At 41.1% G+C, this 15,779-nt stretch overlaps 1 protein-coding gene across 4 annotated transcripts in view; it reads left to right on the top strand.

The window, feature by feature from the left end:
- The window catches only part of LOC148017057 (rhodanese-like domain protein), an 84,471-nt gene that overhangs the window by 50,866 nt on the left and 17,826 nt on the right, over nucleotides 1–15,779 (top strand). For all 4 annotated transcript variants that reach the window (XM_087662778.1, XM_087662777.1, XM_087662775.1 and 1 more), the window contains exon 4: nucleotides 14,859–14,940. In XM_087662778.1, coding sequence (XP_087518904.1) covers nucleotides 14,859–14,940 — 82 coding nt within the window. The remainder of the gene's footprint in view (nucleotides 1–14,858; nucleotides 14,941–15,779) is intronic.

Below are 15,779 nucleotides of genomic sequence, written 5' to 3'. Positions count from 1 at the left end.
ATGTACAGTTTCAGAGCTGCAGTGAAAACCATACCCATCTGCATACATACTATAATGACTAGTACACTGAATAGTGACCTCATGGCAGATATATTGTCGGCACAGTACCTTGGATGCATATTGAATACATCCGAGATCCACTATACACGAGAGTAGTCCACTCCTGGAGGAGTGGAAGTGCTACCTCCCCCTTGAGTATCAGGTGGTACTCTGGACCCTTGCCTTGCTGAACTTGAAAGGGCCCGATCCAAAGTCGGCTTTAACTGAAAGGCATCAAGGTAAAGCTGCAACAACTAAGGATGGTTTGCCAAGTCATCCTCTTTCATCCATTCAGCATCCATTGGTGAATAGTTATGAAACTTCACCCAATAGCTTATGGAAGCTTTACCTTTGACCTTTTCTCTTTATGTCCCAAAATCTGCTTAGATACCAATATCTTATTCAGCTCCTCTACATTGGACTGAATTTCAGCAGATACATCCTTAGACACATCAGCATAAAAATGCCTCAACAAGCTCACATGAAAGGCATAGTGTATCCGCAAGTGTAGAGGCAATTTCAGCCGATATACCACATTGTTGATCCTCTCTAACACCAGGAAAGGTCCATAGTTCCTCATTCGAAATTGTAGATACATTCTCGTTTGCCCTTTCATCTTTTTCAGCCTTGACTTTTCAAAACACAGCAATACATAATCACCCTTTAAGAAATATAACACACATCCATGGTGATCAGCTGCTCCCTTTTTACTTTCCCTTATCATAGTCCTTGTTGGACCTATGGGGGTCAAATTGTCATATACGGGCTGTTACAAAAAGGGTGCATTTGCTGTATTTCCATGATAGCCAGCATTAAACAGAGCATTTGCATGACCAACACTTATTCCTTGAGCCCCAAAAGCACGACGGGGTACCAATGCTTGCCCATATGCGTGATTTTGCACACCAGGCATCATACCGATGCCGCCATACATCAGATTATGCATTTCATGAGCCATACCCGAGTGCATTGGGTTATGCAAGCCATGCATTGGTTGCTGAAAATTATGGGGAGGTGTGCCATACATTTTCCACATTCAGTCGCTCACCCACCATAGAATGAAAAATTGTGCTACCACCAAGGTAAGTTGGCTGCCCCAAATTCTCATGCAAACCTTGCTGTCCAAAAACCATAGGATTAGCATTTATATCATGAACTTGCATTTGCATTTCTTACCCAACTGGCACCAACTGCTTTTCACCATGAGCATCTTTAGGAGCATCTTGAGAAGGCTTTGGCTTGTTCTTCGGTGCATCTTGCTGTCCCGAAGTTCTAGAAAAGGATTTTCTCTTCTTGCCCTTGTTGTCCTTCATAGAGTGTTTAAAAACTGAGGATCTTTTGCCAATTCAGCAAAGATATTGGCTGCTGTCCTCATTCGATTCTTGAATGCATCATCGAATTCCATTTCCCCTTGTTGATCATCATCCTCTTTCTGCATTGAGGGTTCAACATCTTGGCCTTAGCCACATTTTCAGCATGTTGTCCATGATTCGTGCCTTGTCGAAGATCAGGCATTGCATTTCCTTCTTCCCCATGTGAATGTGCATCATGAGAGGCATCATTACTGCTTGATTGCATCCCACTGTATGAAGACATCTTGCTGTAATTTCTCAGCTGAGCACAAAGATCAACACTAGCACAAAGCTTTGGCTTGCAATCAGGTGCCTCGGGCCTACCAAATCAAGAGATTTGATGTATCCCGGCAATGGAACCTTGAAACTAGCCTCCCTTCTTGGATAGGTGGTGATAACCTGATTTAAGAGTTAATTACGGCAATAAATAAATGCATATAAAATTAAATACACACTTTACCATAACATTCTTGGACAATAGACACCCTGTTGGTCCCAAAATTGGTGCCCCTTGCGGTATTTCTTTAGCTTTTATTCAATTGGAAGGAGTACAACTCGAGATTCTTCAATCTCCTCCTGCTAACCAATTGCTCTTGTTGTCATAAATGACCAGCAAGCCTTTTGGGTTATTTGCCCCTTGATTCACCCAGGACTTCTTCTTCAATTTGACCCTTGGCTGGCCAAATGTTGCCCCAAGTCAATTTGGGATGGGTTGGCTCCTAAAATCCCTTGATAATCTTCAATTATTAGTTGTTGATTTCAGTCCCTTGAGCCTTCAATCTATGGCACAGATTTCAAGGTGGCTACCAAATCCTAATTTCTGTTGTAAATTAGGGTTTATTGTAGAAATTACAGATCAGCCCACCAAAAATGGCTGAGATCTCCTCCGAATGGCTGAGAATTGTTGAGAATAGGCCGAAGGAGATGAGAGAATGCTGTAGAGAGAGAAAATTCTGAGATTTGTCGCGAAAAACTGATCAAAATCAGCAGCAGCTGCCCTGCGTAATAGCCCCAAACGGATGCACCAACAACAATAGGAGTATCAAATACTGTGATCTTTAGGAGAAAGTGCATCAGCAGCAATTGCCAGCTTCCCAAGGTTAAGAATATGCAATCTCCATCACCAAAATGGTCTCCAATGGTTGGGAAATGGCCCCAAAAGCTAGCAGCAAGAGTCGAACACCTCTCCCCAATAGCTCCAAAATGAAAAAACGAGATTTCCCTCTCCCTTCAGGCCTATTTAGCTTTTCCCCCACTTGCATGGGAAAGTTTTGCCAAGTAGCAGCTTTCTTAATCCATTTTCAGCAATTTCCAGTCATTTAATTAATTTTTAGAATCAATTAATTCTAAAAATTAATCCGGCCCTTAATCCATGCCCAAAAAATTGACCTTGCCCATCCAAAAATCAATTGGCTAGGCCATTTGCAACCCAAAATGGTCCCATGTATTAATTGACCCTTGGACAAGCATTAATCCATTAATTAATGCCTAGTCCCTAGTGTCACCACTGACACTTAATGGCCAATTAGGTCCTAGGGGCAAACTGACACCAAAATTCACCTAGAATCTAACAAGTGTAACTTGTTACAACTTTTGCCTTTGACACCCATATTTTTCACAGGGTCCTTTGGCCTTCAACGGTGAAAATGTAGCTTGCACCTCACATGTGCATCTTTTAATTGCACATTTGATTAATCCTTTAATCAAATGTCAATTAAACATAAGCAAAGCATCAAATTTTCACGTCCTCATGACAGTAGGTCATTGGGCAGCCGACTTGCACCCTTTGTCTGATATTCTAGTTGCTTTGGGGTGGGAAACCTTGGGATCCTATAGGCTAAACTACGCTTTCTAGTCCCTCCTAGATACTAGTTTTGGGCTTGAGAGGGAACGTTGAGCTTAAAAATACATTAGAAATTGATTAGCACAACCTGAGAACATTACCAATCTTTTATTAAAGTTATTAAACTTTCCTAGAGATTGTCTATGTCTCATAAGTCAAACTCTAATTTGGGAGGATCCACATCTATAAATAGGAGGCTGCCCTTCCACTCAGTTGAATTCTTGTCTTGCAAATTATTGGCGTTCTATCTTCTACCATCCACACTCCTTCCAATAGATATCTCACTTTGAGCTGTTGTTCGTGAAACTGGTGTATGACTCATATAGAGCGGTAGTCCCTTCAATTAATACCTGGTCTTTTCACACACACGAAAAACACAAAGACCTCACTCCCTTGCTCAACTAGATTGGCCCCGAAGACCGGCGCCCCTCTCGGTATTTCTTTATCAATTAAAAGATGGAAAGTTACAAAAATGAAATGTTTCAAAATACATAATCTGTGAACAGTTGGTTTTCATATTTTTTGAGTAAATGCTAGTTGCATAAGGATAGTACAACGTGACCAAATCAACATCCTTTTTAGGAAAGCATTTTCTATAACCATAGCTCAATGATTCATGTGCAGAATTGCAGTCTGCAGAACTCTGAATTCACTATTCTTACTGTTCAACATGTCCAAAATGAAATGTTTCAAAATACATAACTTGTGAACAGTTGGTTTTCATCTTTTCTGAGTAAATCCTAGCTGCATAAGGACAATACAGCATGACCAGATCAACATCCCTTTTAGGAAAGCATTTTCTATAACCATAGCTCAATGATTCATGTGCAGAATTGTAGTCTGTAGAACTTTGAAATCACTGTTTTTACTGTCCAACATGTCCAGAACAACATCCCTTCTAGGAAAGCATTTTCTGTGACCAAAACTCAATGATTCATGTGCAGAATTGCAGTCCGCAGATCTCTAAATTCATTGTTTTTACTATCCAGCATGTCCAGAGCAATATCCCTTTTAGGAAAGCATTTTCTGTGACCAAAACTCAATGATTCATGTGCAAAAATTCCAGTATGCAGATCTTTGAATTCACTGTTCTTATTGTCCAGCATGTCTAGAACAACATCCCTTTTAGGAAAGCATTTTCTGTGACCAAAACTCAATGATTCATGTGCAGAATTGCAGTCTGCAGATCTTTGAATTCACTATTCTTACTATCCAACATGTCCAGAACAACACTAAATCAAAGCTGAAAAACCATGTTCCTGTGTGGCATGGTCATTACTTTCTTTAGTTCTTGCATTGGAGAAGCCAACAGCTGCTCTTGAACCTGGACAGTGAGGCTCTTGCCTCAGCAGAAGTGCAAAGAAAACATAGAATTGTATCTTCGATGGAATTAGCCCATCATGCAAAGCATTTCCCTTGAGAATAGAGAGAGAGTTGACCAGAGGGAGCAAGCTCTACCTCCGTATATGAGTCGGAGACGAAGTACTTTCCATAGCTTATGAAACTGCAGCAATCTGTCCTCAGCTTCTCAAAACTTCACTCTTAGATTTGTCCCTTATGCCCCTTATGCCTATTACGCTTTTTTCAAATGCTCTCTCCCTCTCTCTCTTTTGGAAATTTGTGCCACATGGCATACATGTAACAATTCACCCGTTTAAACTTTCTGGTCTAAAATTCTCCTTGATTGGTGCAAAATTTGACCTCGGCACAAACTAGAGAATTAATCCTCGTACAAAAATGATGATAATGGCGCGAACAGGTTCTAGGGTCCAAAAATAGTAACTCCCTAAATTTTAGGGATGGTGACCCTTGCATCTCAAGTTGCTCTGAGCAACTTTTATCGTTGCAATCACATCAAAAAGTGTAATGTGGCTCAGTTCCAGTGACTTTTATTTTGTGAGCATTTTCACATGTGCATTTTCTGTCTTGGCCAGGCTCATTGTCCCTGCAGTATCTCCAGTGGCTAAGCACATAGTCCCAAATCACTGGCATTCTATTCTTCAGTGCCCATTCAATATGGAACTGGTCCTAAGATTGAGACAAACCATTAGTCCAATTTGTCCCAATGGTTGCCTCTTCTAGCCATGCAAAGATCCCGGCTTAATCCAAGAAAACTCTAGGGGTAAAAAGCAACAGCAACTAAAGAAAATAAAAATAAAATATTTATATAAGTAAATAAGGAAAGCAACTGCAAAAAGTATCACCACCTGGTGACAGTTCAAAAGCCAAGCGCCAATTCCAAATCCTCCATCAGCGAGTCTATAACAAAAACTGCCAAATACCGGCGGTTACTCGCCGAGTTTGCCACTATTGGCTCCCTGAAGTCAGATGACGATCACATCATGTTCTTCTTGAACAAGTTGTCCAACAAAAACTTTGATTTATCCAACACATTATCTCACTACCTAGGTTGTTGATTTTCTACGAGTTCTTGGGTTACAAGAGGTTGCACGATTAAGTCCACAAGAAGTCCTCCACACATATCCATTCTAAGGTGTGAGGGGGTGAGGGTTGGTGGCCTCTTCTTTGGGAGGGAAAACCAAGAGTAGCAAGAACTCGGAAGATGCAAAGGCAAGCCAAAACAAGGGTGACAACACTTTCTCTAATGGAACCAAAGAAACAAGATTCCTTTCGTAGCAAATTCCTAAGAAAAATAGGTTTTCCACATACTGCAGAGGTTAGGCCATGTAGATGAGGAGTATTGAACCAAGGCCCAGGGTCTTTCTTCTCGAAAACCACTGCAGACTACTGCGATGCCTCTACTCCGATTGGCTAGTCCAATGGGCTACGCCTCCTACTGTTGCACCATCTACCCCAATGGCAGTTGGACGTATGGCACACAAAAAGTCTTAGCAATCTATCTCCTTCACTACTCGTGAAGAATCTGGTTGATTGGTCTGCTAGTGACTCATCTATTGCACTTTACATATCCATTCCTAGGACATGCACTCCATCTTTTAGAATCCCTTCCCTGCCTCGCCATACACAATGGTGGCTATACACTTGGCCTTTCCCTTTCTAGACTTCCGCTGCATACTTACATACTCACTGCATTGCAGTTAGCTTTGATTTTTTGTATTTTTAGATTTGTTTTTTGGACCATCTTACTACTCACCTCTGTGCTTGCAGGTTTTTTTGATCTCTTTTGCAGAGTTTTGTATTTCAGTGTAGGTCTAACATATAGGCTTGCACCAATCCTTTCTGAGCTGGAGAAAGGAGATGTGCGCTGTTTCTTTTATGGTTCCATCTACCTGGAGTTTTGCTCTTCTACCAGCATGGAGGCTTCCCCTCCTACGACGGATCATGTAGCATGGTGGTGACTTCTATCCTTGCTTTCCTAGTAGGGATGCTTCATCATTTTCATCCACATGGTTCTCAGCACCACACGAAGACCGACATCCTGTGGCTCCTCTTCCTTTTTCGGCCTCAACATCCAAGTTGAGAGAGGGTTCCTACCCTTCTTGGCATTCTACAGGTTTCAGCACTTGTGTTCAACATCGGCCTTCCCCTCCTGTTGTACCTTCCCCTATGCATTACATGATTTCATCATCTTTGTACTAGGGCGCTTGGGCAAGTGAACAATTTCCCTAGGAGGGACATTGTCCAAGTGGTACCTATTACATGAACATTCTTAAGCATGAGGCATACTATGCATCCCATTGTGTTAAGCACCATTGGATGGATCCTAAGCTGTTTCCACCGACGGATTACACCACCATCCTTATTTACATGATACTTTATCACCTTTCCCTTGTCATCGATATCCTCGAGTGGTTGGGTACAAGCAAGCTTGAACTGTTTTATGATGTGTTGGGTGTATCATCTTGTCAGACATAATAACCTTTGGTCGGGCAAGTAGCCTAAGATGGCCGTTAATTAGTGTGTCCCGGACAAGGGCAAGAAGTGCTAAGGTCTGAAGCTCGGGGGATACCCTCAGATTTCTTGCGAAATTGGGCAGGACTTGTCTATTTTGGAACATCGGTCGGGTGCATCATGAAAATAGGCTCTAGAGACCCGATTAGAAGGTGGGAAGAGGGTATATTTGGTTGGGAGGCGAGTAAGACACACAAGAAATTTTCTAAAAGAAATTTTATTCTTGCTCTCACATTTGGTATCAGAGCTAGTGGGTTTTTGAAGTTTTTGAAAAAAAAAAAGATTTGGGGGTTTTTTGTTACGGCCACATAGGTGAGATCGTGCTGCAGTTGCGAGAGCGCATAGGAGTGGGCAATGTGAAGGCATCTCTACAACACACCATAGAAGACAACGCAACGTGAAAAGCCTCTTTCTCTGCAGGTGGCGGCACCCACCACAAGGCCCAACGGCAGCCCAGCGAGCCAATCATGTGAGCCAGCGGCGGCAAATAGCACCACCAAGGCCAAGGCACACTCCATCACACGAGAGCTCTCTCTCTTTTACTTGAGAGAATAACCATCTCCCTTTCACTTTTTATCCTTGGTAAATTCCTTGTGGCACTCTGCATGTGGGATAGAATCCCCTTTTTACCAAGCTTGTGAGCCCTCCATCCCCTTGTAAAAAAAAAAAAGGGTATTTTCTCCTCTTTCCGAGCACATTTTCTGAGATCTATAACTTCTTGGTACGACATCCAAATTGCAAACCGATTTCACGAGCTTCGAGAATGATTTGAAGGCAAGCTTCTGAAGTATTATCATCGCCAATTGAGCTTGGGAGCACTTCCGAAATTTCGCACCAAAGTGACCTTTGGAGGTGGGCAAAAATTGGGATTTTTGGGCTCCAACGGACTCCGATTCAAGTGTTGTCAGTTCTTGTGGTTTTCTTGCATCAATGAGTATCAAATTTCAGCATATTTGACCTCTGGTTTTGACTGGCGAGGACATTTCAAATTGCTTTTGTGGTGCCAGATACGCATTATCTCTACCTTTTGGGGCTTAAAATTCATTACTTTGAGTGCGTCTATGTATGCTTGAGAGTGTGGATTTTGTGCATTTGGATGTTTATGCATGGTTTCAAAGAGGATTTGGTGACTTATCAACTTTGTACTTTTGTTCGAAATGTACAAAGAGGCTTGCTTTTGACATGTATGCTTCTTGTGGATAGTACTTGTGCGGAAACATAGCAGTTTTTGGAAAGTACATTGTATTTACATTTGCCTTGCTTTTTTTGGTTTGAATTATGAATCTTTAAAAAAAAAAGAAAACATCAATTAATCAATCATGTCAGGTATTGAAGATAGGCCTTTGAACGGCATTGATGTAGAGGAAGAACCTCTTAGGCATGATGACGAGTTGCCCTCTTCATCTAGTGATGTGCATAATCGTCTTTCTAGTTTGGAAGGCACTATGCAAGTTTTGCTTGAACAAATGCAAATTTTAACTCGAAATGCTTTGGATAAAGGCAAGAGACCTTTAGATGAGAGTTTACCTGATGCATGTATGCCTGACACACAAGTTGTACATGACTCCTCCGTAGTCGTTCCTCCGTTGCCAGAAGCTAAGTGGCAGCTTAAGGAACTTAAGCCGCCTAAGTTCAATGGCACGGTGGCACAAAGGATTGCAGATGCGGTGGAATAGTGGCTCTCTAAATGGAAGCAGTGTTTTAAGTTATGCCATATTTATGAGGATGCTTTAAAGATACAATAAGCTACATATAATCTCATGGATGCCGCTCACCGTTGGTGGCGGAAAATTGAGCAGGATCATGCAGAGCCGTCTACTTGGATTGCATTTAAGCGGACAAGGGCTCTAGATGCGTGGTTCTTCATAGCTCAGAAGAGCTACTCTATCCAGGAATATGTGGACAAGTGTAGAGAGATTCTATTAAAGATCCCTGAATATATTCCTGACTTTCTGCAAGTGCATAAATTTGTCACGGGCTTAAAAGAAACCTTAAGGCCACTTGTCAAGAAGGAGAGATGTAAAACCTTGAATGAGGCAGTGGAGCTTGCATTGGTCCTTGAAGATGGGAAGGCTCAGAGATTTCCTTGGACTAGAGGTGCACGCCATGCCTTTACTCCTATAGTTGCATCTAGTGCTTCTTGTGCGAAGGACACTAGAGAGGTGCATATGATCAAGATTGTGTCAGGTACCAAGAGGAAGGTATCTGCTATATCTGAGAGAGCCTACAATAAATCCATGCTCACTCCACAGCAAAGGGAGAAAGCAATGAGAGAAGGACTTTGTTATGGATGCTTGGGGCAGCATAAATTTAAGACTTGTCGTAAGAAGGCAAGAGTCAGTGCTCAAATGGTGCTTAATCCAATGCAGGATGTGGATAAGGCGAGAGATGACCTAGATGAGTCACCTCCACATGACTCTGGTTATCATGAACGGATCCTAGCCGTCACAGTAACAAAGAAAGTACCAACTGTGCCAGATGCAGTGTTTTCACCTAAGGCACAAAAGGGGTAGCAGTTTGCTGACACTCAGCTCATTGTAATGAAAGGCATAGTGGCAAGATGCCCTGTGCATATTTTATTTGATACGAGCTCTTCACATAATGTTATTAGCTCTAATCTCGTCAAGAAGCTGAAGCTCAAGACTACCCCTTCAAAATATAGTTATTCGGTAGAGCTAGCTGACTGGATGGATACAGAGACATGGGATCAACGAGTTGTTGACCTCCCTGTATAGAGATCCAGTCCTATGAGAACAGATTGGATTTTGAAATTACATGACTTGCAAGATTCGACCTAGTGTTGAGCAAGCAGTGGCATGCAAAGAAGAGACCTATCATTGACTTCTCTTCTCATATTTATCAATTTGAGCACGAGGGCCGATTCGTGGAGAACCAGATCGCCAAGAAGTGAAAATTCTCTCGATGACCAAGGTGCTTAAGATTGACTGTAAGTCTCTTTACTTTTGTTATATTTTAAATAGTTCTAAATGTGTGTCAAAAGATGACACGGATAAAGGTGGAAGTTCCACAAGTATCCCTTCGGCCTTATTAAGTATAATAAGAGCCCAATTTTTTGATGTATTTAAATCTAAACTACCTCTTGGCTTACCTCCTTGTAGGAATGTGAAGCATAGGATTGAGCTCATCCCAAGAGCTAATCCAGTTGCTAGACCCCCGTTCAGGATGAGTCTACAAGAGGAGAATGAAGTCTGTAAGGTGGTGGATGAGTACTTAAGCAAAGGATTGATTAGACCTAGCTTTTTACCCTTTGCAGCCCCTGTTTTACTTGTAAAAAAGAAAGATGGGTCTTTTCGAATGTGTAGACTACAGGGCTTTAAATAAAATAACTGTCAAGCATAGATATCCTATACCTCATATTGATGATCTCTTGGATGCTCTAGGTGGTGCTTCTATCTTTAGTAAGATTGATTTAAAAAGTGGTTATCACCAGATTAGAGTAAGAGATGAAGATACTTTTAAAACTGCTTTTAGAACAAGATTTGGTCAATATGAGTATTTGATTATGTCTTTCAGTTTAACAAATGCTCCTGCTACTTTATGATGTTAATGAATGATTTACTAAGACCATACATGGGCAAGTTCGTTGTAGATTTTATTGACGATGTGCTTGTGTATAGTAAGAGTATCCATGAACATGAGCCATATTTGGTGACAGTCTTTGAAACTTTGTGGAAAGCAAAAATCTATGCTAACCCAGACAAGATGATTCTATGTTTAGCAGAGATAGAGTATTTAGATCATATTGTATCTGCTGATGGGATCAAGATGGACCCCAAGAAGATTGTTGTGATACTTAGCTGGCCGACATCCCAAAATGAAACAGCTCTTCGTTCCTTTTTGGGATTGTCAGGATTCTATAGGAGATTTATATACACATACTCATATATAGTTGCTCCTATGAAAGATTTATTGCAAGCTATGGTGCCCTATGTGTGGATATCAGTGCAACAAGAAAGTTTTGAGACTATGAAACAAGTAGTTTCTACTACCCCTGTTCTCAAGATAATTGATACTGAGAAACCATTTGTTTTAGAAATAGATGCAAGTAGCATCGCGATAGGTACAGTCCTTAGCCAAGAAGGCAGGCCTGTAGCTTTTGAAAGCAAGAAGCTTTTCCCAAGCCAACAGAATTGGTCAGTTCATGAACAAGAGCTTTATGCTATTATTCATTGCCTTAAAGTTTGGCAGCACTATTTATATGGTGCAAATTTTAAAGTTTATACAGATCACCATACCCTTAAGTATTTTTGTAGTTAACCAGATCTTCGAGGGCGCCAAGCTCGATGGGCTGAAATGATGCAAGAATTTCATATGGAAATTCTATACCAGAAGGGTAAGGATAATGTTGTTACTGATGCATTATCTCGTATAATGTATCAAATGAGCTTTACAATCTTAGAAAGCTCATTGCTACTGTTATTTTTTATAAGGCAAGTTCATTTAAAAACCTTTCAATTGACAATGGGTTTTTTAAATGAAAAGGCAAGATCTGTGTTCCTAGTGCACGGAAACTACAAAATAAAGTTTTGTTTGATAAGCATGATGTGCCTTGTGCAGGACATCCTGGTATTGATAAGACCATACAGCTTGTTAGAAGGACATTTTGGTGGCCAAAGTTGGCCAGGGATGTTTGCCAGTATGCCCAACAATGCTTTCAATATCAAGTTAATAAAGCAGAAAGGGTGAAGCCACCAGGTCTGCTAATGCCATTACAAATTCCAGAATCTAAGTGAAAAAGTATTTCCATGGATTTCATTGTCGGCTTACCTAGAACCCAGAGACAAAAAAACACTATCCTAGTGATAGTGGATCGCTTTAGTAAAATGGCTCATTTTATGCCACTCACGAAAGTGTGAAAGCTCCACAAGTCACAGATTTGTTTATTGATCATGTGTTTAGGTTGCATGGTCTACCTACGTCCATTGTGTCTGATAGGGATGTTAGGTTTACTGGTCAATTTTGGCGTCATGTCTTTGGTCATTTAAATGTGTCTCTAAACATGTCAAGTGGTGATCACCGAGAAATAGATGGTCAAACAGAAAGAGTCAATCAAATACTAGAAGACATGCTGAGAGCATATGTATCTGATAAACGAACAGATTGGGATACGCATTTGTCTTTGTTAGAACTTACGTATAACAACAGACCTCATAAGGTCACAGGTTTGTCTTCTTTTGAAATAAATTATGGAATGAATCCAGGTTTTCCTAGTACAGTAAGGTCAGATGAGAAATACCCAATTGCGATAGAATTTCTTATTGACATACATGCTAATATTAAAATTGCTCAAGCCAAGTTACAGCAAGCTTTTGATAGGGCTAAGCATTTTGCAGATAAGAAAAGGTCAAATAGGATCTTTGAATTAGGAGAAAAAGTTTCCTCCAAGTACCAGCCAAGTCGTCTAGTTTATCGATTAGCAAATGTCCAAAGCTATCTCCAAGATATTGTGGACCGTGGAAAATTATTCGGAAGCCAAGTGATGTAGCTTACCGATTGGAACTTCCTCCCGGATGCTATGTTCATCCAGTGTTTCATGTTAGCAAATTAAGAAAGTATATCTCACGTGATGATAATCTAATTGATGGTATGGTACCTTTGCAGGAATAGGATTCAGTTGTTGACCATGGACCAAACAAGATACTAGATCGGAGAGAGAAACGGTTGCGTAATCGTACTCCCCACGAGTATCTAGTTGCTTGAAAGGGTCTACTAGTTACTGATGCTACATGGGAATTTGAAGCTATGATTTGACGACACTTCCCATCACTAATCATTGAGGACAATGATTTTTTGAAAGGGGGAGAGAATGTTAGACATAATAACCTTCAGTCGGGCAAGCAACCCAAGACGGCCATTAATTAGTGTGTCTCGGACAAGGGCAAGAAGTGCCAAGGTCCGAAGCTTGGGGGATACCCTCAGATTTCTTGCTAAATTGGGCAGGACTTGTCTATTTTGGAACACCAGTAGGGTGCACCATGAAAACAAGCCCTAGAGACCCGATTAGAAGGTTGGAATAGGGTATATTTGGTTGGGAGGCGAGTAAGACACACAAGAAATTTTCTAAAGGAAAATTCTTTCTCTCTCTCACACATCCCTACTCTCGACTTCTGGGTCACTGTTACTCAATTGGCCGCCACCCTTAAAATGGACTTTCCACAAAAAAATAAACAAAAAAAAGGTTCAATGTGGTTCCATTCGCCTTTGTAGGGCTTGGTAGGCCATTGGGCAGCTGATGAGCACCCTTTGTCTGATGCCTTGTCCTCTCTGGGGTGACTACTGGGACTGCCTTGGTAAAATAACCATCACCTCTACAGTCTTTGTAGACCAATGGGCAACCAACGTGCACCCTTTGTCCAATGCCCTGGTTGCTTTGGGGTGAGATGCCTTGTGGTAAACATTGCCAGGCTTCCCTTTTAGGCTAAGTTTTGGACCTGAGAGGGATTGTTGAGCTAAAACACGCTTCTGCAATACTTGTATTTTTGCTGTCTAGCAAGCCGTCTACATCAGCAAACACCTCTCCTCTTGTCGCCACAGGTCCTTGATACTCTGGTAATCAGCGTTTGGTGTTTGTTGCACTCCGACTGGTGGTCATAGTAGTTGGGATCCATCTCCGGTGGACGTCACTCTCCGAGACTACATTGCTCTATCCTTGGGTATTCTGTACACTCTTATATTCATTTACAGCTTTCATTCACTTCAGAGTTTTCTTCTCTCTGTGTTTGTTTGTGTGCTTGAGTTTTGGGTTTTTGCGTTTTGCGTTTAACGTTTGAGTTTTGGTTGTCTCTGTTTGAGTCTTTGTGTTTCAGTTTTGGTCATACATTCTGTGTTTCCTCAGTGCAAACCCTAGCATATCTTCACACCCTTGAGATACAATTAGACACACAGTCTCATCTATGATTTCAACCTAGGTCTTAATGAAAAAGGCGTGATCAAGTTGGCAATGCTGCTAGAGTTGTAATCTAGCCATTGTCTCCAAACAGCCAACCACCAGAGATCCAAATTGTATGTTGTTAAGAGGGAGACTCATCCAAGCAATCCCAAAATTCAACATTCTAACTTCTTGGAGGAGATTTGGGACTATGGATATACATCTCTTAATAAAAGACAAAAACTGTCACAAATGCAGTCATTGTAAACCCTAGAACATGCGTGGTCATAGCCCAAATTCTCTTTTCGTTTATTTAGAAATCAGATTCAGAAATGTCTTTCTTCAATGAGATATTCAACATATTGTGAAGTATTGAGCTTGATTTGTTTCTTTATTGCTGCAATAAGTTAGGAAGGAGTTTAGGGTTTCATTTCATACTGTCCAGCAACCATATCTGATAGGTGAGATTATGTCAGCCTATTGTTCTATTTAGCTAGATTGAAAGAATTGAAAACTGTTTTTGAACTTCTCCTCTCTGAAGGTATTCATCTTTGAGACTTTGATAGCACACTTTCCAATAACCATCTCTGGCCTAAGAGGTTGTTATGTATTGTCTCTCCATGTAGGACGTTATCACCTTGGAATTATATAGTTAGAAGAAACAGAAAATGACAAAAGCGAATGTTTGGAAAACTTGTTAATATCTTCATGCTTCTTCATGGTAGTGCCTGTCTAGCAACATTCTTCTTCCTATGTTTATTCAACTCGCCCTCAATTTACTTGATTTATATGCTCTCTCTTGAGGCTGGATATGCAGATTTCAAGATTTTTGAAACACCCTTTCTACCATTGCTGCTTTTAGGTATTGCACAGGTGGTGTCCGGTGTGAAATGGCTTCAGCATACTTAAAGACTAAAGGAAAGGGATTTGATGCAATCTTTCAGGTAATTTCTTGGTGAAAAATATTGTAAGGTGGGTGTATCCAATATCTTCCACATATATTTTCTAGAGTAGGCTTGATATTGACACTTCTTGAGTACATATTACGTCATTAATACTGTGGTTCTTTTTGTCCATTGTTATGTGATTCCAGGTTTACAGTCTCTGTTTTGGGGTTATAGTTGGCTGCTGGTATAGAGGGAGTCGTTCATTCCCTCATACTAGCTGGAGGGTGTAGGAGGGGGCTGATACTGGTCAGTGAGCTACAGAGTAGGTCTCCATTAGCCAAGCAGTTAGCTGTGCCTCTGCGGTTTTTGGAAGCAGGCTGCATGTGATACATGCCATTCAATCATGTCCATAGTAAGCTGCCTCTTCCGGTTGGCATGAAGGATGATGCTGATATGGGGTGAGCTTTGTTATGACATCATTGGATATCGACCAGGTGGGTAGGCCACTGCTCAAACAGCAAAATGTAAGCCCATCTTTACCAAGCACTATTGAATCCAGGAATGTGCAGCTAGCCTCTCGAAGTTTGCCATGAGGCTCTAGCTCGTTATAGGGGGTACTTAAAACTTATCACTGTCGCCTTCTTTCTACGACTGTCCTCATTCTTGAGTGCCTACCATTGGCACTATAAATATCCACCATGACAATGTCATTGGCCAAAAGCCCAATCACTCCAAGTAAGCATTTGGAAAACTAGAGAACCATTGATCTGACATCAACAATCAAACGCCCCAAAGAAGTCTCTTGATCACCTAGTAAGGGTCTAATTAGCAATCCATTCTTGCATCTTGCTGAGAACTGCTTTCAAAAGATGCCTGCAAGTGTGGACTGGAGAATT

Source organism: Lygodium microphyllum, chromosome 22 (genome assembly GCF_053477565.2).
Source record: "Lygodium microphyllum isolate KBCC chromosome 22, Lygodium_microphyllum_v1.1.10, whole genome shotgun sequence".
In the NCBI taxonomy this organism is placed as follows: Eukaryota; Viridiplantae; Streptophyta; class Polypodiopsida; order Schizaeales; family Lygodiaceae; genus Lygodium; species Lygodium microphyllum.
Note: the sequence above shows the minus strand (reverse complement) of the source record. Positions and strands in the feature narration are given on the sequence as shown.